The sequence below is a fragment of the Danio aesculapii genome, chromosome 25 (genome assembly GCF_903798145.1).
Source record: "Danio aesculapii chromosome 25, fDanAes4.1, whole genome shotgun sequence".
In the NCBI taxonomy this organism is placed as follows: Eukaryota; Metazoa; Chordata; class Actinopteri; order Cypriniformes; family Danionidae; genus Danio; species Danio aesculapii.
Window position 1 is genome coordinate 16,500,080 of NC_079459.1, and position 24,621 is coordinate 16,524,700.

The 24,621-nt window shown below is 37.9% G+C and overlaps 1 protein-coding gene across 1 annotated transcript in view; it reads left to right on the forward strand.

Moving 5' to 3' along the window:
• Positions 1-24,621, forward strand: part of met (MET proto-oncogene, receptor tyrosine kinase) — a 108,975-nt gene that overhangs the window by 38,052 nt on the left and 46,302 nt on the right. The window contains exons 4-10 of the mRNA XM_056452426.1: positions 4,667-4,801; positions 7,623-7,802; positions 9,471-9,631; positions 17,051-17,153; positions 19,541-19,677; positions 20,114-20,278; positions 20,371-20,470. Coding sequence (XP_056308401.1) covers positions 4,667-4,801; positions 7,623-7,802; positions 9,471-9,631; positions 17,051-17,153; positions 19,541-19,677; positions 20,114-20,278; positions 20,371-20,470 — 981 coding nt within the window. The remainder of the gene's footprint in view (positions 1-4,666; positions 4,802-7,622; positions 7,803-9,470; positions 9,632-17,050; positions 17,154-19,540; positions 19,678-20,113; positions 20,279-20,370; positions 20,471-24,621) is intronic.

The window sequence follows — 24,621 nt, forward strand, 5'->3', positions numbered from 1 at the left end:
AATATTGAAGTCATTTTCACAGCAATTTAAAAGTCAATTTCCATGCCATGTTTTAATCTAAATTAAATTAAATTAAATTAAATTAAATTAAATTAAATTAAATTAAATTAAATTAAATTAAATTAAATTAAATTAAATTAAATTAAATTAAATTAAATTAAATTAAATTAAATTAAATTAAATTTGATATTTTATTTAACTTGATTTATATTAATATAAATATAATTATAATTCTCACAAAGATTAGACAGAAAAGGAAATCACAAACCCAAAACTAGGGTTGTCCCGATCAGGTTATTTTGCCCTCGAGTCCAAGTCATTTGATTTTGAGTATCTACCAATACCAAAACCTGGTCCGATACTTCTATAATACATAAAATAAGAATAAAGAAGAGCGAAGAAACAGATCCAGGATGATCTTTACTTTTTTATTTAATTCACCTTATTTTAACATTCAACATCTCTGATAACAAACAACACTTCTGTGAGGTAGCTTGATCAATCAAGTAATAAATAACAAATTCTTCACTTTTGCGTCAGTAAATATCTAAAAAATCGAAAAGAAAACAAATAGCATCTCAACTTTAAACACCCGGCAGGCAATGCCAAGTTTACATATCTCACAGTTTGCTATGGCAATGTTTTCTTCATCAACTTTATAATACCACCAGACCGCAGACATACTCGCAATTTCCGTTTCATCTGTGTTCTACATTGCTGACATTTACCAATAGTGTCTCTGCAGCAAAGAAATATCATGCCACACGTGTTGCTGTTAGTGTGAAGTCAAGAAAGGTCTAATTCTGTGCCACCGTGTAACTATAGATGTATTAAAAAATAATGAGAATATATATTCATATTCATATTGTAACACGGGGAGTGACAGAGACAACTGAGGTTTGGATCCACGTGCAGGTTTATTCGATGTCAGGGAGGCAATGGTCAACACAGGTGCAAACAGATGTGTAAAGGCAGTCCAGAATCGTTGTCAAAACACAGGCGAGAGGTCGGTAGACAGGCGGCAGACAAGGAGAAAGGGAAACCAGGCAAAGATCAAAACACGGGGGAACAAGACTAAGGGAAACGCGTTGTAATGTCACTATACAGTTAAACAAGACTCGGCAGGTAGTGTGTGTGATGTTTAAATGGTGTGTGTAATCAGTCTTTGACAATCCTCAGCTGGTGCAAATGTAATCAGTGAAAATGAGGAAGCATGTGTGTTTGTGGAACGGAGTCCATGTATGAAAATGTAGTCCATGAATGGCGGATTTGTAGTCCATAAGTTATTGTGAGGGTGAGTTCTTACCAGCGACCTCTGGTGGTTAGAGATCACTGGTAATCATGACCCATATATATATTCGAGTCGTGATCGGGAGGTAACATCCGATTCATATTGAGTTTGAAACTTCGTGATTGGGCCCGATTTCCGATCACGTAATCGAATCTGGACATTCCCATATCCCTATCCAAAACCCAAATCGCATAGGTACTGTATGCTCTATTCTACATCATTTTGTAGTCCAAATAGTGTACATGGTGCATTCCCACTGTAAAATTTGGTGAAAAGCAAAATTCTCCTACGTGAGTGATTATGCAACCTTCCAAATAATTCATGTGGTTATACTCATGACAGATGGTAGTTTGGTCATTTATTTAGGAAACGATTTTGTCTGGTTAGACGAAAAAAGATATACTATGCTGTTTAGTGTGGAAGTGCATAAGTACATAGTGCATAAGTGCGTAGTGTATAGTGTGCCATTTAGGACGCAGTGTAATACATTGCTAAACACACGCCTTTTAAAACAGACCACAAAACACTGACATTAGTGAGCGAGTTGTAGATATATCACAAACACTATCCTGAAATCACTAAAACCACAATAATGACACAGTCTCCAGCTCCACCAGATGCCCCGGCCGCGCTTCAAGCCTAGGGCTAATAATGATGTGATCCACCGACGGCTAATGGAGCACAAGCACTGGCTGTCTTTGAGGCCTGTAATTGCAACGTAACCATGATAAATGTTCGTCCAGGTGTGTGGATGGAGCCACTGTTTCTGACACTTCCCAACATGCCGAACAGACAGAGGTCTTTACGTCTGCATTGCCTTCAGGCCTGAGCTTTTGTCTGTTCCCACTCGCTGCCATCAAACCACAGTCATCGCAGTTCAATCTGTCATCCTTTTGCCCTGAAAGGCAGAGGCACACCGGTTATTACAGTATCCATAGCAAAAAAAAAAAGCAAAGGACGGTCCTTCACAAACATTGCTTCTTCTTACATACTTCGTCTATCCCAAGGAAAGTTCCAGACGTGAGCTGTAATTTGGTGTTTTATAAGCTAACCTGCAAAGAAGAAATAACAGGGGTTTGCTCCAGCAGCTTCAGCTCATACTGAAGGGTTGTTTTCCTTTTTAAGAATATGATGTTGGGATATCAGTTGTTGTATTTTTTCATTTAGTAGGTAAATTTAAGATGTCCCAAGCCATTTTTCACGCCAACCATAAGCAGAAAGTCTTAAATCTTAAAAACATTTTAAAAAGCAAACTGTAAAATATAAATTAGTTTGTTTTATTTTACATTTTTATTTATTGTTTTTTTTTTTTTTATTACATTTGTTTTTATTTATCAGGAGTCAGATTTGTTTCAGATTTCAGGTTTTAGATGTGGGGCCAACATTGTCTAAGAAAATATTTTATTTTATTTTATTTGTTTTTATTTTTTTATTATTATATATATATTTTTTATGTTATTTTATTTTAGTTTTTATGATTATTACTAAAATATTGTGTTCTTAAAACATATTCTTTTATTAATTGCTATTTTTTGTTTTACTTAGATTTTGTTTTATTTATAAACTATTTGATTATCTATAATCTGAAAAAAATCTAAATACTAAAAAACTGCCTTTAAGTTTTTCTAAATGAGTGCTTTGCAAAGCACTCATTGCTAATAAATTATTGTTAAGATTATTGTAGGACATTTACAAAATCTATTTTGCTATTTTTTTCTTAGATTTGTTATATTTTATTTATGAAACAAAATATATTTAATATATTAGTATATAATACACTACTGTAAACTTTAAACATTGCTGATTAACAGGAGTGTCAAAATACGATTAGAAATAAATACAATTAATAAAATTGGAGAAAACAACATTCATTCATTCATTTTCTTTTCAGCTTAGTCCCTTTATTAATCTGGGGTTGCCACAGAGGAATGAACCACCAACTTATCCAGCACATGTTTTACGCAGTAGATGCCCTTTCAGCCACAACCCATTACTGGGAAACATCTACTGTATACCCTCCCATTCACATCCATACACCACGGCAATTTAGCTTACCCAATTCACCTGTACCGCATGTCTTTGGACTGGTGGGGGAAACCGGAGCACCTGGAGGAAACCCACGTCAACATGGGGAGAACATGCAAACTCCACACAGAAACGCCAACTGACCAGCAATCTTCTTGCTGTGAGGCAGTGCTACCCACTGCGCCACCGTGAGGCCCGATAAAACAACAACAATATATTAATTTAACAATATATTATGATACAACATTTCATTGCTATCTAGCCATGTTTAAACTCTACAGTAATTTTATTTTATATAAGATTGCAAAGATTTATTTTTCATTTGATAGTTTCCTTTGTTAATCTTCTAATGAACAGCAATTAATAAAGTCATTTATTTTCTTTTTTTCTGTTTAGAATATAACTGAGCCTTTAATTGTCATTTATAGGGGATTTATAAAGCATAAATAGTCCTCACTTAAGATTAGTTCACAAAACTGCATGAAGTTGAGTTAATAAAGCGTTTATTAACATACAAATTAACTATTAGTATATGCCTGAATAATAAGATACTTGAATGTTAATTTGAATAGTTTATTAACTATTACTTAATACTTAGTAATGCTTAGTAATGCTTAGTACTTATGCATTCTGAATGATCTTAAAATAGCACCAATTATTCTTAAATAACTAATAATCCTAGTAAATAATACTATACTCAGTTAATGAAAAAATAATCATTATCAAAGTATGGAAATACAATTTATTAAGCACATGATAAGTGTGCTTTTAAGTTAAGAAGACAGCATTTGTAGCTGTATTTAAAAACTGCTTAGTAGCATCTATTAATGTAGAGTTGATACTTAATAAATGAACTATTTGTTAACACTCAATAAATGATTCAAATTGTGTAGTTATTATAAAGTGTTACTCAATTTTGTAATGTTGTAAAAATATCACTTGTTATTTAATTATTAGTATTACTTATTCATTCATTTTATTTTATTTTACAAAAAAGATTAAGGTAAAGGACAAAAATATTTTTAAATGAAAAAAATTAAGACACACTGGTAAAATATTTTAAGTCCTGCTAATACCCATTATTAATGTACCAAAAATCCATGACTCATTTTTACAGGAAGTTACCTTTTAAAACCTGCTGTTGTTGTGTCCTCAATAAACAGCTCACAACCAGAACCACAGAGATTAAATCATTCAGTAGCAGCATTTAATCATCAGTGTGGAATGCAGCCTCATTCCAGTAAACAGTAAACATAGAGGTCTTTTTGTGGCTAAAACACTCCTGCATTTACAGTTCAAGCATTTGATGTGAAAGGCCACTCATTTTTTGTGTGCTGGCATCCTCCACAGGTGGTGGTTTCCCGCTTTGGCAAGACGGAGCCACACGTGGACTTCCGCTTGGACACGCTCCCCGTGTCTTCAGAAATGGCTCTGCTGTCTCCACAGCGTCACAACGGCTCCTTATTGTTGATAACAGGAAACAAGGTGAACCACAAGGCCATTCTTAACATGTCTGTAGGAAACAGCTCAAGTATTTTCAAGAAAATCACTAGTGAATAGATGGCAAATGCATTGGCAATTTAAAGGGACAGCTCATCCAGAAATGAAAATTGCTGATAATTTTGCTCACCCACAAGCTGTCCAAGATGTAAGTGACATTTTTTTCCAATGCATCACACTTTTTTCATGGACCACAAATCTGGTCATAAGTCATAAATAAGCATTAAGATGTATGCTTGATTAAGATCTGACAATATTTGGCCGATTTCCAACTATTTGAATATTCTGTTAAAAAATCTCAGAAAACTGCCTTAAAAATTGTTTAACATAATTAGACAATTTTAAAGGCAGTTTTCTGAGTATTTAGATTTTTTTACCCTCAAAAAAAGCCTCAGATAATGCACATTGCTAACCAAAAAATTTGTTTTATATATATTTACTGTTGGAAATGTACAAAATGTCTTCATGGAATGTGATCTTTACTTAACACTGGAACTACCAGAATTCCATAACTACTAGAATTACCATATCGGTCATTCTGACTGTTCTCATATAAGATGTTATATTGTTACGTCTAGAGATGTAACGATTCACAGTGAGCCGGTGGAAAAACAATTCAAATATGTGATGATTCAAACAGGTAAAAAATGTTGAACGAATCGTGATAGATGTTTTGAACAGAGAGCCGCTGTGTTTACAGGCGCAAACTCACTTTACCTGAACTTCAGCAGCGAGCAAGAGCTGGAGTAGCAGAGTAAAATGACAACGGTGAAGTGCGCCAGACTAAACACAAACTGTGTGCAAATGTGGCAAAAAGACGTTTACTTACACTAACAGAATATATATAAAATATATATTATATAAAATATATATATATATATATATATATATATATACTAACAGCAAATATATAAACCATCAGTACAGTGAAAAACTACAGTCACAGACATCTATATGCAAAAAAGCTATTAATAAGCCAAACCACGCAGACCACACGATTTACAGCTGATGATTAACAGAAACAGGTTATAGATTATTTTTACCCTCTCTTTTTAAAATTAGTTTATGCATATTTTAATAATTTGCTTATTATTATTGAACATTTAAAGATGTTCAAGATTATCTCTTCTAAAGTGTATCACACTGATACGTATACTAATTAATTATACAAGTAGTATTAATTATTCACCTTCATAATCATGTTCAATGCCTGTCTCTATTCTACTTTATAATTAGTCATTTTATCATCAGTTTTTATGTCAGTGGCCAGTCCCCTGGATCAGAGGACCTATTGGCCACATCTGTACACTCTGCTGTCTGGTTTAGGAGAGGCTTCCCTCTCCGCACCAGCCATCTCAGTCCCCAGTGAAAAAAGTTTTTTTTATCAGCAGGGGACATTGTAAATGTGCAAATACCTCAGCTTATGCCTGTAAAGATAGATATGCTGATATTTCTTTTAAAAATGTAAAATCAGTTTTAGTTTGTTAATATTAATGAGACTTCTTTAATTTGTATTATTCTTTTTGTTTTAAAATAGCACTTTAGTTATGGCAGAAATTATATAATTTTGCAAAAAAATTACAAAAAAAATTTCAAAAAAATGAAAGGGTTCTTCACCTTAAATTTTTTTCAAATAATTTTGTTAAAAAATCATGATTAATCATGAGATTAGTATCATGAATCGTATCGAATCAAAATCCGGTGAATCATTACATCCCTAGTCACATCATATTTACGTTCGAAGCTTCTATTGAGATACTATATATAATAAAATTAAGCTTTAAATGTCTGTTAATTTATTTAATTAAATAATCACCCTAAAAATATGATCTTTTTGGTAATACAGCCTATAAATGTGTAGTTAGGCTATGTTAGACCACCTTTGAATGTCCGTGCCTCACTTTCATTTTCACTTTTTTAAGAAAAAGTGGGAGAAGGCTTTTTCGTGGCACTGAATATAATGTTTTGAAAGACATATAAGAAATAAAGTTACGTTTTTGATAACAGAAAGTTGCTAGGCAACAGAGGCATGCATATTTAAAATCATGGGGAAAAGTTGCAGACACTTAAATGCATGCAGTAATTTTGACCGCTATGGTATAGTAGTTACAAACAGTAGGTAGAAACAATCAGAACTCTTTAGTGTTTTGTAATTTTAATAAAATAACAATGCTAGAAGGAAATATACACATATTTAGTAAAAGTCAAGGAATTAAGTTATGTGTGTTTTATTTCAACAGTTATTAAATTGCAATTATTAAAAACAGTCAAAATGACCTCCTCAGTTGTACTAATGTTAATTTTCGAATTTTTTGCATAGAAGTAAAACTGCATAAAAAATGTGCATAAAAAAAAACAATTATTATTTAACGTGGCTCTGTATGATACACTGAGGTCATGTGAAGCGAAATAGTTAGAAAACAAATAATTATAGACAGTCTAGATAATGATAATGATGTTTCGCTTCATCAAGATCCACGGAGAATCATTTAGTTTTGCCTATATACATGTACAGTTTTTGACACTCAAAGTTCTAGCAGCTGTTTCATATTTTACCAACCCCAATTTAAGCTAAAAACATTCTTTAAATGGGTCATGAACTGCCGTTTTTTATAAGTAGAAAATGAGGCCAGAGGATGAGTGAATTAACAGCAAATGGTCATTTTTTGGGTGAACTCTCCATGATACAGTAAAACAAGGTGTTACTGTCACACAAAAATGTAGTCAACACGTCGCTTCATATAAATCCATAAGCTAAATGAATAAATGTAATTTGGAGTGTAATATGGTTTGTGCGTGGCTCCAGGTCTCCAAGCTTCCTGTGATCGGGCCTGGATGTGAGCAGTTGTGGACGTGCAGCTCGTGTCTTCTTGCTCCGGTCTTCATGGGCTGTGGATGGTGCAGGACTAGTGACCGATGCACCAGGGCTCCTCAATGTTCCACATCCCACTGGATCCAGGACTCCTGCCCCCTCCTCATCACCTCGGTAAAAAAAAGCCTGTCTTGTCACAAACAACATTACCATGTTTTAAAGCAGCTAATAGCACATAGCTAATAGAATAAGTGCTTTCTAAGTATGGAGAGCCCCTATAAAACTCTGACCTTCACTGATTTAGCCCGCTTTGCAGTATTTTTAGGGATAAGCAAGGTTTTTTAAGCGGGGACTTCGAGGTTGTTTTTTAAAGACGTAAATTGATTGTAGATATATCAGAAGGGATTCATTCGCCATTCTGTGCCTCTTCTAGATTGATGTAAGAGCGGGCCGAACTATATTTGTATTTGTGTCAGATCTCTTTGCTTATGATAAGGGGTGCTCTGAACACTTAATTATTAACTTGGAGCCAGAATGAGCTTTTTGTGCACCATGTGCTCAAAGCGACGCCATCTGCTTATCAATAAAGAACTAACCGAACTGAAATCATGCAGAATAGGAAAAGATTTATACATATGTTATAAATGAATTGAATATATGAATACTAAACATAATTCTATAAATATTTCCTTCTACATTGTGAACAATTTATTTACTTATAATGTGTTTTTGTTTATTAAAATATACATGATTCAAGAGATATTGATGAAAGGAAACTAATTGTAAAACTTTTATTTGCTTAAGTAAATGTATGTATTACCTAAATTTATGTAATGTTTAATATTAACATTTAATTTATGGATTTACTTAATTTATTAGCTTTATTGCAATTACAAATATTATTATTTTTGCAAAGTTAATGTATCTGTTAATAAACAAAATCCAAATAAGAATGTTTAAGTAAATGGGTGATTTTTAATTAATTACTTGATGTATTCTTCATTGATCTATTTGTTTGTTTACATATTTAATCAATTGAATAAGTAAATATATTTAATAAATTATTTAAAAAATAATTAGCTTATTGTTGTTTATATATTATATTGTTATTATTATATTGTAATTTATTTGCTTATTATTATACACTGTTATTAGTTTTTTCTTTTGTTGCAGTCAATAAATGTAAATTTATTTACTTACAAATTATTTTTATATTTATTTAAATGTAGATTTATTTTATTTATTTATAATATTTATTTATTTTTATAAATATTATAAAATATAAAATTTATAAATAAATCTGCAAAAAAATTATTAATATTTTTATAAATATTATTATTATTATTATTATTATTATTATTATTATTACTATTATTATTATTATTATTATTATTATTATTATTATTATTATTATTATTATTAACTATTTGATCTTTTTAATTTGGAATCTTTGATCTTTAATCTTTGAAATTATTAAATTTAATTATTTTCAATACATCTGTGTATCTTTAGCTGCAAAGTATGTGAAGTATTTTACCACTAAAAACAAGACACAATTCACCTTTAAGATTCTCAACCTCAGCTGGTGGCTCAAGCTTGAGGGCACTTTTAAAACAAGAGTCTATAGCACCAAAGAAAACAGGAAGGTTGTTTTGTTCTCTCTTTTTGTCTCCATCACCATTTACTGGAAGACCCCCTGCCTTCAGAGCGCCCATACAACCAAAACAAATTATTGTCAGTGGCCACCAAACCTCATGAGCAGAGAAAGCGCTCAGCATAAAGACTCAGCAGGAGGATCGACACTGAAAATGAACTCACAGCTTCTTCCTTCTTTTTTCCTAGATCTCTCCTTCCTCCGCTCCACTCAGAGGTCAAACCAATGTCACAATCTGTGGCAAAAACTTCGGCTTTAATAAAAAAGACAGATTTGATACCAAACTGATAGACGTGGTGGTCGCTGGAACGAAGTGTAAATTGGAAAGGAAGGACAGTAATAATAATCGGTAAGTAGATAAATAATCCAGGATTTCTGTAAGATCTCAAAAAAGAAAGATTGAAACCAAAATTATAGGACGTAAAAAGTTGTGCATTTGCAATCTAATTTTGATGATTTAAAAAAAATTAAAATAATAATTTTAATATACACATTTTATTCTGTTATTTGAACAATATGCAATCAATGCAATATGCAATATTTTATGCAATATAATAATTTAAGGCCTTAAAAAGTCTTAAATTTGCAGAAGCATTGAATAATTTGAAATAAATTAATTTAAATGAGTTTAATTAATTTTAAATAAATGAATTAATTAATACATTATACATTTTAATAATACTTTTACTATTATTATTATTATTATTATTATTATTATTATTATTATTAAGTATTTCACTAGTCCAGTTTAAGGGCATGTGATATTTGTCATATATTGTCATAATATATAATATAATATATATGTAATATTGTATCGTAACATACGTAGACATCTTAGCAAAATGCAATTTATAAATTACATTCATTAATTCATTGATTTTTCTTAGGCTTAGTCTCTAATTCACAGGTTGCCACAGTGGAATGAACTTGCAAATATTTCGGCATATGTTTTACACAGATGATGCTCTTCCAGCCACATTCCAGTATTGGGAAATACCCATACAAACTCATTCACACATACACTACAGCCAATTTAGTAAATACAGTTCACCAATTCACCTTATTCTCCGTGGGTGAGCGGTTGCAGCCATTTGGAGAGGGGTCTGGATGCAGACTTGGTGCAGTGCAATCTGAGCTGCATCCAGTGCTTTTTAATGCGCTTACCTAACCCCACCCCTAACCCTACCCGTCACACTGACGTCACTCACTCTATTAAGTGCATTGTATCTGACATTGCATCGCTGAGTGACGCAATCTCAGCTTGCATCATAAAGGCTGCATCCAGATACTATTGACCATTTGAATTATTTTGGCTTGAGACTTCCGGTCTCATTCACTTCCATTCATTTTTAAACGTTAAAAACAGCTTGTTTTGCTGCTTGACGTTGCAAACTGATATTTTCTTATTATCTTATTCTACTTTGTCTGTATAGTCATGCAAACACTTGTTTGTAGAGTAAGTAGTTTTCCGATGTTTATTATTGCTAGTCATTTCTCCCATAGGCATCTGAATCGTAAGTTCTAAAACAATCGCAAAAACAAGCACACTTCCGCATTGAAGAATAAGGTCAATAGCGCATGTCTTTGAACCGTGGGGCAAACCGGAGCATCCGGAGGAAACCGGAGCCAACACGGGGAGAACATGCAAACTCCACACAGAAATGCCAACTGACACAGCCAGGACTCAAACCAGCAACCTTCTTGCTGTGAGGTGACAGTGCTAACCACTGAGCCACCATGCCACCCTAAAATACATTTTAGGCTTAAAAAGTTTTAAATTAGCTGAAGCATTGAATAATTTTAAGCAGTTTAATAAATTTTTTAAGGATTTATATTTTTAGTTCAAAATTGTAAAACATTTAGATTTTAATTGCGTGATATTTATTGTCTGCAATAATATTGTAAGTATGATTTTGACAATATATGATCTTACATTATCAAGTATGCAAAAAACAAACACAAAAGTGGAGCACAAAATTCATCACACATCCTGCGTCGTGTTTATTTATCCATGACAGGACTAAATCAAAATGCCATTTTAGAAAATGCCATTTTAGAAAAAACTCCAAAATGTTAAGAAATTGTTATGGGAAGCAGACGGACAAAGGAGGTGAGTGAATTATCAACGATGTTTATTAAACAACAACTGAGCACACAAGGAGAATGGAGGAGAAGTGAGTGGAGTCTGGTTGTTCGGGTGATCCTTGGTGGCAGGCTGGATGACTGATACAGAGGGAGACCGAATGCACACACCAGAGGGCTTGCGGGGAAGACAGACTGATGACAAACACAAGGCAGACAGGACACCGGGAACACTGGACAAACTAGGAGAGACAAAGAGCAGATAAGTACAATGTATTGAGGTTGAAATGCTAGTGATTACCAGGAGGTGTTTCACTCAGAGTCCGCTTCGTAGGAACGAGACCGGACACTGAGTGAAGTGAGGTGTGTGCTTATATAGTGACTAAGTGATTGGGTGCAGCTGTGTGTGGTTAATACTCAGGTGATGGTGATCTTTGCGTGAGGCTGGTGGAAGAGCCTGGCCAATCCGTGACATTACCCCCCTCCCCAGGGCCCGCTCCTGAGGGCCTATACCTCCGACGCCGTGGTGGTCTACCACGTCCACGAGGTGCTGGAAACTCGGGGTGATTGGAGTGGAACTCTTCCATGAGTGCAGGATCTAATATATCTGATCTGGGGACCCAAGATCTCTCCTCCGGACCGTATCCCTCCCAGTCGACAAGATATTCCAGCTGACCACCACGACGTCGGGACCGTAGAAGGTCCTTGATCTTGTAAATGGATCCGACTTCCGACATCAGTGGGGGAGGAGGTTCCTCTTCATGGCCAGGCTCTGTGGAAGGAATCAGAGGGTCGTGAAAGGGTTTGAGGAGTGACACGTGGAATGTGGGGTGGATCCTATATTGTGGTGGTAACTGTAACTTAAATGTGACGGGGTTGACCTGCTCCAGGATGGTGAAGGGACCAACAAATCTGGGACTAAGTTTTCGGGAGGGCAGTCGCAAGCGGATGTCTCTGGTGGAGAGCCAAACTTTCTGCCCCGGCGCATAGCTTGGACCTGGGATCCTCCTCTTGTCGGAGACCTCCTTGGCTCTGCGAACTGCCCTCTGGAGATGGTGATGAGCATCGTCCCAGACCCTCTCGCTCTCCCGGAACCAGTAATCCACTGCGGGGACATCAGAAGGTTCGCCATCCCAGGGAAAGAGTGGAGGTTGGAAGCCCAGAATACACTGGAATGGCGTAAGTCCGGTGGTAGGTTGCCGCAGGGAATTCTGGGCGTATTCCGCCCAGCCCAGAAACTGGCTCCAGGAGTTTTGATGACCGTGACAGAATGTTCTGAGGAACCGCCCCACTTCTTGGATTTTCCTCTCTGTCTGGCCGTTGGTCTGTGGATGATAGCCAGACGAGAGGCTGACGGTCACACCTAGGAGTCTGAAGAAGGCTTTCCATAGTCTGGAGATGAACTGGGGTCCTCTGTCCGAGACTATGTCCTCAGGCAATCCAAAGCATCGGAAGACATGGTTGAATAAGGTTTCTGCGGTTTCCAGGGCTGTGGGCAGACCCTTTAAGGGAATCAGACGGCAGAATTTGGAAAATCGATCGACAATGACTAAAATGCAGGTATTACCTTCAGATGATGGGAGATCTGTCATAAAGTCAACTCCTAGGTGTGACCAGGGGCGGTTTGGGATGGGCAAGGGATGGAGTTTACCTGCAGGTAGATGGCGAGGACTCTTCGACATAGCGCACTCTCTACAGCCTTGAACGTATCTCCTCACATCCCTCGCCATGTGCGGCCACCAAAAGCGTTGGGATAGCAGCGAGAGGGTGTTGTTGGTCCCGGGATGTCCTGTGCCCAAAGATGTATGGGTGGAATGGATCAGATCTACCCGTTGGTTTTCAGGAATGAAGCGACGATTGGGGGGACAGCCCGGCGGAGTCCTGGATTCGGGAGTGGCGACGACTGTAGGAGCGGACCAGGTGATGGGACAGACCGTGATCTGTTCTGGGAGGATTCTGGCTGGGGTCTCCATGAGTTCCGGCTGATCATAAATACGGGACAGTGCGTCCGCTCGGATGTTCTTTGACCCAGGTCGGTAAGATATTGAGAATTGGAATCGGGAGAAGAACAGGGACCATCGGGCCTGACGAGGACAGAGTCTTTTGGCTTCTTTGAGGTACTGGAGGTTCTTATGGTCTGTAATCACCTGGAAAGGATGTTTGGCTCCCTCCAGCCAGTGTCGCCATTCTTCCAGGGCAAGCTTGATGGCTAATAGCTCCCGATTTCCGATGTCATAGTTTCTCTCCGCCGGGCTGAGCTTCCTTGAGAAATAGGCGCATGGATGGAGTAATGCTGGTGTACCTTGATGTTGTGACAGGATGGCTCCAACTCCAGTTGTCGAGGCATCTACCTCGACCACGAACGGGATTTCAGGATCTGGGTGAGTCAGGAGTGGAGCTTGAGTGAATGATTGTTTGAGGGTTTGGAAGGCTGCATCGGCTTCGGGAGGCCAGGAGAGTTTCTTGGGGTGATTTTTGAGTAGGTTGGTCAGCGGAGCGGTAATGAGACTGTAGTTGTGGATGAATCGTCTATAGAAATTGGCAAACCCTAGAAATCGTTGGAGTTCTTTAATAGTTGTTGGTTGTGGCCAGGAGACAACGGCAGTGACCTTCCCCTCGTCCATGCGAACCCCTTTCTGATCAATAATGTACCCCAAGAACTGAACAGATGGTAGGTGGAAGGAGCATTTTTCAGCCTTGAGGTACAATTGATGGTCTCTGAGGGTTTGTAGGACCTCCGCAACGTGGTGGCGGTGTTCGGCCTCACTCCGGGAGTAAATCAGGATGTCATCAATGTAGACTATGACGGAGATATGGAGGAACTCCCGGAGGACTTCGTGAATGAAGTTCTGGAATACGGAGGGGGCGTTGACCAGACCATAGGGCATGACCAGGTATTCGTAGTGCCCTGTAGGGGTCACAAACGCAGTCTTCCACTCGTCCCCCTCACGTATTCTGACCAGATTGTAGGCGCTGCGGAGGTCCAACTTCGTGAATATCTTGGCGGATCGGAGTTGTTCCAGGGCCGCAGGGACGAGAGGAAGGGGATACCGGAACTTAATTGTTCCTTGATTCAGAACTCGGTAATCGATACAAGGACGCAGCCCTCCATCCTTCTTGGCCACAAAGAAAAAGCTTGAGGCAGCGGGTGACGTGGACTGGCGGATATACCCCTGACTCAGTGCTTCCTGAATATACTCCTCCATGGCCTTAGTTTCCGGAAGGGACAACGGGTAGATCCTACCTTTGGGCATAGGAGCGTCTGGCAGCAGGTCTATGGCGCAGTCCCATGGCCGATGTGGAGGTAGCTGGGAAGCTCTCTTGGGGCAAAAAACGTCTTCATATGTGGAGTAGATCTTCGGGATTTGAATGGATTGTTTATTGACTGGACTTTCGACAGACGTGACATAGATGGTAAGTGGTTTCTGAAGTTGAACAGGTAGGTCGGGAAAACATCTGGTTTTGCAGTCTTCACCCCATTTCTTTATTTCTCCTGTGCCCCAAGAGAGGATGGGATCGTGCTTCACCAGCCACGGGCGCCCTAGAATGATGTCCATGGATGCACCCTCCAGAACCAGAAATTGGATCTCCTCCTTGTGGAGCAATCCCACTTGGAGATAGATAGGTTCACATTTGCGATGGATACGTGCCTGGGAACGGATTGCGTTGGTTATGGGTTGGATCTGGTAGACGTGCGTCGAGGCTTCGGTGTTAAGATGGAGCTGGCGACAGAGGGCGTACGAGATGAAATTTCCAGCTGACCCGGAGTCGATGAGGGCCGTGACTGAAACAGATACAGAAGGGGTAGTTAACTGGACATCGGTGGTGAGAGGATGCATTTTTTCAATAGGGGAACTGAATACACTCACCAAGGGACGTGCTGGACGAATGGGACAGTCCAGCCTGACATGTCCTTCGGCACCACAGTACATACATAGACCCCGGGTCAGCCTCCTCTGTCGCTCAGTGATGGTGAGTCTACCAGATTCCACGATCATTGGTTCAGGTTCTGGAGGGACTGCTGGCTCTGGCGAACGGAGGAGTGCTTGGGGAACAGGTGGAAGATCGTGCTGGTATACCCTCAGACGATCGGAACAGCGGAGGGATAGTTGGATGAATTTCTCCAACCCCAAGGTATCGTCGAGGGCTGCTAGCTGTAGTCGGAGGCTGGGCTCCAGTCCGAGCCGGTAGGTGGTGAGGAGAGATCGCTCATTCCATCCGCTAGCAGCAGCCAGAGTACGGAACCGGAGCGCATAATCCTGAGTGGACATGGCTCCCTGTTTGAGATGGTATAACTGTTCTCCAGCTGCTACTTCTGCATCTGCGCGACCAAAAACCTCCTTAAAGTACTTGGTGAATGCTTGAATGGAGCTGGTTACCGGCCCAGACTGTTGCCAAATGGTTTCTGCCCACCGAAGAGCCGATCCAGAGAGAAGGGAGATGATGAATGCGATTTTGGACCGATCTGTGGGATATAACTCAGGTTGCATGGTGAATATGAGAGAACATTGCAAAAGAAATCCATTGCACTCCTCCGCCCCGCCAGAGTAGGGCGCTGGTCGAGCCATGGGACTGGATGAGTGGGTGGACGGTGAAGAAGTGCTCGGTGCTGGTGGTGCTTCGGGAAGTGGAGTAGATGGTAATAAAACTCTCTTCAATGAGTCCACCAACTCTTGAATGGGATCGTGAGTGCTCATGCTGTTGATTGTAGTGGTCCGGTCTTCTGTTATGGGAAGCAGACGGACAAAGGAGGTGAGTGAATTATCAACGATGTTTATTAAACAACAACTGAGCACACAAGGAGAATGGAGGAGAAGTGAGTGGAGTCTGGTTGTTCGGGTGATCCTTGGTGGCAGGCTGGATGACTGATACAGAGGGAGACCGAATGCACACACCAGAGGGCTTGCGGGGAAGACAGACTGATGACAAACACAAGGCAGACAGGACACCGGGAACACTGGACAAACTAGGAGAGACAAAGAGCAGATAAGTACAATGTATTGAGGTTGAAATGCTAGTGATTACCAGGAGGTGTTTCACTCAGAGTCCGCTTCGTAGGAACGAGACCGGACACTGAGTGAAGTGAGGTGTGTGCTTATATAGTGACTAAGTGATTGGGTGCAGCTGTGTGTGGTTAATACTCAGGTGATGGTGATCTTTGCGTGAGGCTGGTGGAAGAGCCTGGCCAATCCGTGACAGAAATACTCCTAGTACAAATATAATCGACCACAAATGAGATCAATGTTGTGCCATAGGTCTTAAATTTCATTCAGAGTTGTCTTACAAAGTCTCCAATGCTTGACCCTTAATCTGGAAAAACACTTGGATGTTTCCTGTAAATACAGCGTACACGTTCACATTCTCCACATATTGCAATCCTGCGGAACATTAAATTGGCCCACTAAAGTGCTCTATTGTGCATCTCGGCCTCCCATGTCAAACCATACTACCATTAAGACGCAGTTTTTGTGCCGCCGGACATACCACCCTACAGCCCTGCTATTGTGAGAGGCAAGGAGAAATTCCCTGGGAGAATAGCTCCTGTGTAGTTTTTGCCGAGTAGTACACTTATCATCAAATTAGCGTGGACTAATAGCCTGCTTACTCCACTGGTTCACAAGCGCGTCTTGTTCGCGGGAGATGTTTATGTCTTTATCTGTTGCATGTGTGTGTGTGTGTCTGTCAGGTTGGTCTGTGGACTGGATCATGTGAACTGGTCCAGCGTGGACTCTGTGGTCACAGTGCGCAGTGGCAAGGAACAGGCCCAGAAAGATGGCTTCTCGTTTGTGGTAAGAATCATCACAAATCATGGTATAAGCGTTTCAACACATTTTCCAGAAATGCATTTTTGACTGCATTCCAGAATTGTGGTTTTTAAGGTGCACAAGGCACAGAAATTTCTGTCTTTCTTTGTACTCATTTGGACTCTCTGTACTTTTTGTACAATTTTTAATTATGCTAAATGGTTGTAGTAGGGCTGCACAATATATAGTTTCAGCATTGATATCACAATGTGATCATTCACAAGTCACATCACAGGATGTGCGATGTTGAGTTTGTATTATATTTGTCAGTTGCATGTGCTTTTGAAGTCTGTGACTGTATAATGATTTTAAAAGCAGTCAGGCGTAAGAATTTGTACCGTTTGTAACTTTAATAATGATTACTTTATTGAATTGTTTAATCTTTATTTTTTAATTACTGTACCTGAATACTGTTAGACTTGGAACAGCGATAAAACATTGGTTAATTTATCACTTGTATCTTTATCTTTATTGTATTTGTTTATTATATTTTATGCAGATGCACTCTCACTGCAGAATCATCCAAATTTAGGTTGATCATCCAGATCATTCCACATTCTTTCCAAATAGAGATATTCAATTCAACTGGTAAAATTGTATTTACATCACAATATTTATTGCAGAATAACAAAATGTTAGATTTTTCCAATATCGTGCAGCCCTAGATTGTAGCATGTCAGACTGCACAAATATGGCTCCCTTGTCACATTGTAAGATCTCAGCTGTCATAATGTCAGAACAACAATGAAGATGCATCAAACACAGAAGAAAACTCATCCGGAGTTTGACGTCATCCATTCGTTACACTTTCACTATCCTGCATTCTGAATTGATTTCTCAAAGCAAAGATAAACAATCTGTAGCTGCATTTTTGCACACAGCGTGCCTCAACAATGAAACCAGGATGAAATAAAACTGTTTTGCCATTTCCCTGCGGTGGCTTGAAGTTGTTGCATTGATTGCACAATCAGATTCGGCGTTCCTATTGGTTCTTAGCTTTGGTGCTGGTCACAGCTGTAGTCACACTGCAGGAAAATGTCAGAATTTTTTTTGACACTGCCAGAACTTAATCAGAGGGAAGATCTGATCGCATCGGCCATTAAGCGACTGTCTATGAACATGGCAAACCAATGATCAAAAATCACAGATTTTAGCCTGGGATTTCAGGAATCTTTTTGGATTTTGAAACTTGTCTCAGATGATTAAACTGATTAAGCTGAAATGTCAGTGTGAGCAGGGGTTTATGCTGCAAAAATGCTTTTGTCTTGTTTCTAGTCCAATATCTAACAGTATTCTTAAATCTAAAAACATTTTCTAGAGTTTTTCATTCGTTCATTCATTTTCTTTTCGGCTTAGTCCCTTTAATTAATCCGGGGTCGCCACAGCGGAATGAGCCGCCAACTTATCCAGCACATGTTTTACGTAGCGGAAGCCCTTCCAGCCGCAACCCATCTCTGGGAAACACCCATACACACTTACACACTATGGACAATTTAGCCTTCCCAATTCACCTGTACCACATGTCTTTGGACTGTGGGGGAAGCCGTAGCACCCGGAGGAAACCCACACGAAGGCAGGGAGAACATGCAAACTCCACACAGAAACGCCAACTGACCCAGGCGAGGCTCGAACCAGCAACCTTCTTGCTGTGAGGCGACAGCACTACCTACTGCGCCACTGCCTCGCCCTTCTAGAGTTTTTTCTCAAGTAAAAAAAAATATTGTCTTATTTTTTATCTATTATTTTTAGAAATGATGTGTCAATTTTTTGAGTTTTTCTTTAAAACATGAAAGAATGCCAATTGCCAGTTCAAAGTGACTTTTTTTGCTTTCCCCATTGGTAGATTTCAAGGAAAAACATACAAAATTTTGACTAAATTATATATAGAAACAATATTTGGACTAGAAATATACGATCGAACCATTTTGAAATCCAAATTTTAGGCCTTAAAAATTCTTACTTAGCAGAAGTATTAAATAATTTTTAAACAATGTAATTTTAAGCCATTTAATTAATACTTTTATTATATAATATATTTCTCTTTCTTTCCAATTTAAGAGTATGCAGTATTTATCATCTATAAGTGTTTTTTGAACTATATGCGATCTGACAATTTAAAACTCATCTTGATTTTGGCTCATTCTTTCTTATTTCGAAAATACTTATATTTTAATAAATATTTTGGTACTTTGACCAGAAATAAGACAACTTCTTTTGCAGTTATGTGGTGTCCATAAAAACCATAAGCTGGACAATTTAGAGCAGAATTTTATACTACTGAGATTGCAACTACATAGAATTAGACATTTCTGTCGAAGGATTCGTTTTATTGTACTTGTATTCTTTGCTGACACGATGTTTTCTTTTTCCAGAATCCAGTTATCATAGAGATCTTCCCAGAGTTTGGACCTCAGTCTGGCGGGACGATGCTCACTATCAGCGGTTCGTTCTTGGACAGTGGAAATGTGCAAACAGTCACAGTGGGGAATGCTACCTGTGTGCTGCAGAGGTCTGCATGTTTACAAATCCACCAAAGCTCTTCATCCATTTAGAAATGCTTCAGTATTTGGTATAATTTTTGTTATTTGGTATAGTTTACAGTAAAAGCATAGTTTATGAACACTCAATTTCAGAATTCATTCATATTCATTGTTCGACCTATATGGTAAACATATTGAAAAATGATATATGTGTGTGTTTTGTTTATTTATTTTTTATTTATTTTTTATATTTATATAGTAATATGTACATACTGTAGAAACAATACTGTTGAAAATACTCAAACAATTAGCTATATACTTATTCATAAACCCAGAGAGACTGATTTGTTCACTCAAAATAGTCATTCACAAACAAAAGTCCTCTATTAATCATACAGTTCAAGTACAGTAGGTATCCATTTAAAGCATTTTCTTAGTGTCTCTGTGTGTTTTGCCTTCCTGCAGTGTTTCAGCCACAATGTTAACATGTCGTACACCACCTCAGCCCTCGCCGTCCCAACACAAGGTACAGCTGCACATAGATGGAGTGATTTTTGAAGCGCCTGTCAGCTACACCTACAACAAGAACCCACACATCTCCAGCGTCCAGCCCAAACATTCTTTCATCAGGTCAGCACTGCAGTCCACATGTGGTTAAAGCTGAGATTAAACCAATAGAGCGCATAAGTGCATAACAGCAATTTTCGTTCTGTTTTCCACAGTGGAGGAAGCACGGTGACAGTCAATGGCTTCTACCTGCACTCAGCTCTTCAGCCTCAGATGGTTCTCACTGCCGCCACTGAGGGCAAACTCTTCCAAGTGGTGAGTCTGTCCAGCCCACACAAACTGCTGAGACCTCACATGCATGTTAGTGTCATTAACCCCACTGAACAGAGAAGCAGATCTGAGGAGGAATAAAGAAAGCAATGTTCCAGAACTGCACTTGTGAAGAGGAAATGGGAAAATCACACATTGTGGTCATGATATCATTATCACTTTTGGCTCACATAATAGGTATAATGACAAAGTACATACAAAATGGGTATAATGACAAAGTACATACATTTAGCTTACATTTTTTTTATGTATAGCTTTCATGTTTTTACATTTCAATTTCAATACAGCAAATAGTAATATTATAAAGGTTTCTGAAGAATCATATCACTGGACTACTGACTCTGAAAAATCAGCTCTGAAATAAAAGGAGGAAATTAAAAATATTGTAAAGAGTTAAACTGTTTCAGGGTTTTACTCTTTTTGCTGTATTCTGGATCAAAAAATACAGGCTTCTTAAACAAAAGAGACTTCTTAAAAACATTAAAAAGAGCATTATTCTAAAACTTTTACTTAGTGTACACTGTAAAGCTAAAAGTCCCCAAAAAAGGAAAAGCTCATTTTAGTAGTTTGAACATTACCTGACAAAGGTCTTGTCGTTGATCCCAGTTGTAAGAGCAACAAATAATAACTTGATTTCTAGTTGGTCAATTGGAAAAGTGGCAGAAGGTAGATTTTCCCTATGAATCATCTGTTGAACTGCATCCCATTTATCACAAATAATGCAGAAGACCTATTGGAACCCTCATGGATCCAAGATTCTTACTGAAATCAGTCAAGTTTGGTGAAGGAAAAATCATGGTTTGGGGTCACATTCAAAATGGGGGCGTGCAAGAGATCTGCAGAGTGGACGGTAACATCAACAGTATGAGGTATCAAGACATTTGTGCTGCCCATTACATTACAAACCACAGGAGAGGGCGGATTCTTTAGCAGGATACTTCAACCTCCACATCAAAGTTCCTGAAAGCAAAGAAGCTCAAGGTGCTCCAGGTTGGCCAGACCAGTCATCAATGAACATTATTGTGCATGTCTGGGTTAAGATGAAGGAGGAGGCATCAAAGATGAATCTAAAGAATCTTGAACTCTGGGAGTCCTGCAAGAAAGCTTTGTTTGCCATTCCACTTTTATTAAGAAGTTCTTTGAGTCATTGCAGAGATGTATGGATGCAGTCCTCCATGGGAGTCATACACAATATGAATTCTTCTTCCACTGCACCATGACTTTATATTCTACTGTACATTATTTCTGTTAAGTGTCAAGACTTTTGTTTAAGCAAAGTCAGACCTTACTGTCCTAATAAAATAATAATATAATATAATATAATATAATATAATATAATATAATATAATATAATATAATATAATATAATATAATATAATATAATATAATATAATATAATATAATATAATATAATATAATATAATTAAAAATCAATGCATGATCATATTTTATTTTGGTAAAATAAGCATAATCTAGAGGCCTTTGCCTTTCATATAAGCCACTTCTGATACCAAATGATCAACTAGAAATCCAGATATTAGTTGTTGCTTCTAAAACTTGGATTTTTGTCCAATTGTCTACAACAAACATAATGTTTAGTGAATATTAGATTTTTTTGTTAATCAAAGTTTTTTTTCTAAAATTTGTCGATCAAACTGTTAGTCAAAATAACAAAACATTTTTTTCAATGTTAGTGCAGTGTGAGCAAATCTTATCTGTGCAAATAACATTTATAAATGTGCTATTTTTGTTTAAATATGTAGCTTTATTTTCATCAATTTAGATTTCCTCATCTATTTGGAAACACTTCCACAGCTCATCTCTTGAGAGCTGTGGTTGACCTGAACTGTTCCTGTCTATGGGACCAAACAAATTCTCATTTACATACAGTTTCCCCTTATCTGATTTCTGTGTGTGTGTGTGTGTGTGTGTGTATGTGTGTGTGTGTGTGTGTGTGTGTGTGTGTGTGCGTGTGTGTGTGTGTGTGTGTGTGTGTGTGTGTGTGTGCGTGTGTGTGTGCGTGTGTGTGTGTGTGTGTGTGTGTGTTTGTGTGTGTACAGTGAATGCGAACAAAGCTATCTAATCTTAAGCATACAAGTCTCGTCAGAGTCCAAGACAGGGCTAATAATCTCATACATCTTCTGATTGTATCTTATTTTCATTCACTATCACAGTTTCCAAACTTTAAATATCAGGGAACTTACTGTAAGTACAGGTATATGTATATGTATATATATTTAGATACAGTGGTGCAAATTAAATGTAGTATTTACATATATTAAAGGTTTTGTAGATATATAAAAAACTTATTGCTTAAGAGGGCTAATAATATTGACCTATATATCAAATAGGACTTTCTTCAGAAAAAAAAGAATATTATAGGAAATACTGTAAAAAAGTTCTTGCTCTGTTAAACATCATTTGGGAAATATATATATATATTATAACTATATTGTAACTATACAGTGTGCACAATGTTCCTAGTTTCTACATATGTAGAGCAATGCAGAGCAAATGTGAGTCTTGTGTTCCATCAAGTACACAAAATGAGCAGATACTCTTGAAACACAGGCTATCCTTACAAATGATTTAAGACGGGTCTGCAGCTGTCTGCTTGTAAATTCTTCTCCATAAACACTGAGGTCGAGACAATACTCTTGTCCTAATTTGTGAAGCACAAGTGGTTTATTGTTTTTTTTTCCCCACTCACTTTTATTGGGGAGCATTGTGGTGGGACTCTTCCTGTCTTCTGTCAGCTTTTTTTTCCTGAATCACATTGACTTTGACTGCGTAACCCGAGTTGAGCTGTCATCTGTTACACTGAGGTTCGATCAGCGACAGCGGAAACAGAAATGCGGTCAGTAGCTCAGATTTCTTGCGGGCTACAATGGCAGTCTAGCTGCTGACAGGCCTGAAATGAAAGAAAAGCGGACACTGATCTCCATTGGTTTCTTCCTTCCATCAGTTGCATTTGCAGTCATCGCCAAATGAAGGAGCGTTAAGAAGCAAGTCGAATTGTGGTGGCTCAGAAAAAAAATGTCAGAAACCTCAAGAGCGTTCTTGAATATCTACTTCTGAGATCTCTGCTAAATCCGAGGATCAGCCGATCTCGCCTTTCCCACCGACATGAAAAGCATTTCTCACAGGCTGTAGCTTGTCGTTGGCGATTGGCAATGTCCACAATTAAGAGTGAACCTGAGACGCTTTGTATTTGTTTAGGAGCATGGCATATTCTTGGCTAAGAGTTGTAGATGCTTCTAACCAAAGGGGTCAGGTTCAAGTTTTGCTTTGTCCCGGTCCTGCCTTTAGGAAGTGAGGGGTGTTAACAGCACTCTAACATGCTCCAGACACCACAGTGGGGTTTCTAGCAAGAACAACACCTGTTTTTGGGATTCAAAGGGGGTCATTTTCATGCCGGATCCCTCTCGATATGCACTGAAATCTGCTTTTCTCATCTCAAGTATGTTCTTACTGACACCTTACTCCACTTTGCCTCATAATATCCAAAGTCCCAAAATGTTCCTGTTTCTTCCTTATCTTTAAAACAGGGTTCCTTTAAAATGTTTTTCAAATGTCTTGGATTCAGTTTTAGCAAATAAAAGGTAAAATAAAAACTTTTAATCTTCATTCATTCATTTTCCTTCGGCTTAGTCTCTATTTCAGAGGTCACCAGAGCAGAATAAACATATTTCATTTTGATTTTGATTTCGTTCAACAGAATAAAATATGTTGTAAATTCTTGCATGAGTGGATATTTTACCCCTCATTTTTTTGAATGAGCATCTGGAAGTAGTGAAGCATCAACATTTCAAAAAAAAGGTCTTGTGTATTTTGGGTGCGCATAATCAGGGCCAGTCAGGATTTTCTTTTTTAAATCAAATTTATGGAATTATGCAGAATGATTTGGAAAGCGCAGGAGCTGTGACATTATTAAAATGTCTCAACTTTTATTTAAGGTTTACAATGCAAATTCTATTAGAAACACTTGTTTGGTAAGCAAAGCTCCAGTACCGTATGTCTCTCTTATAACACACCCACTAAAAGACATACAATATTACAAATTTTATAGTACACAAATCAACTAAACATCTGTATATTATTCAATAATGTAACTGGAATAAATAAAAAAAAGAAAC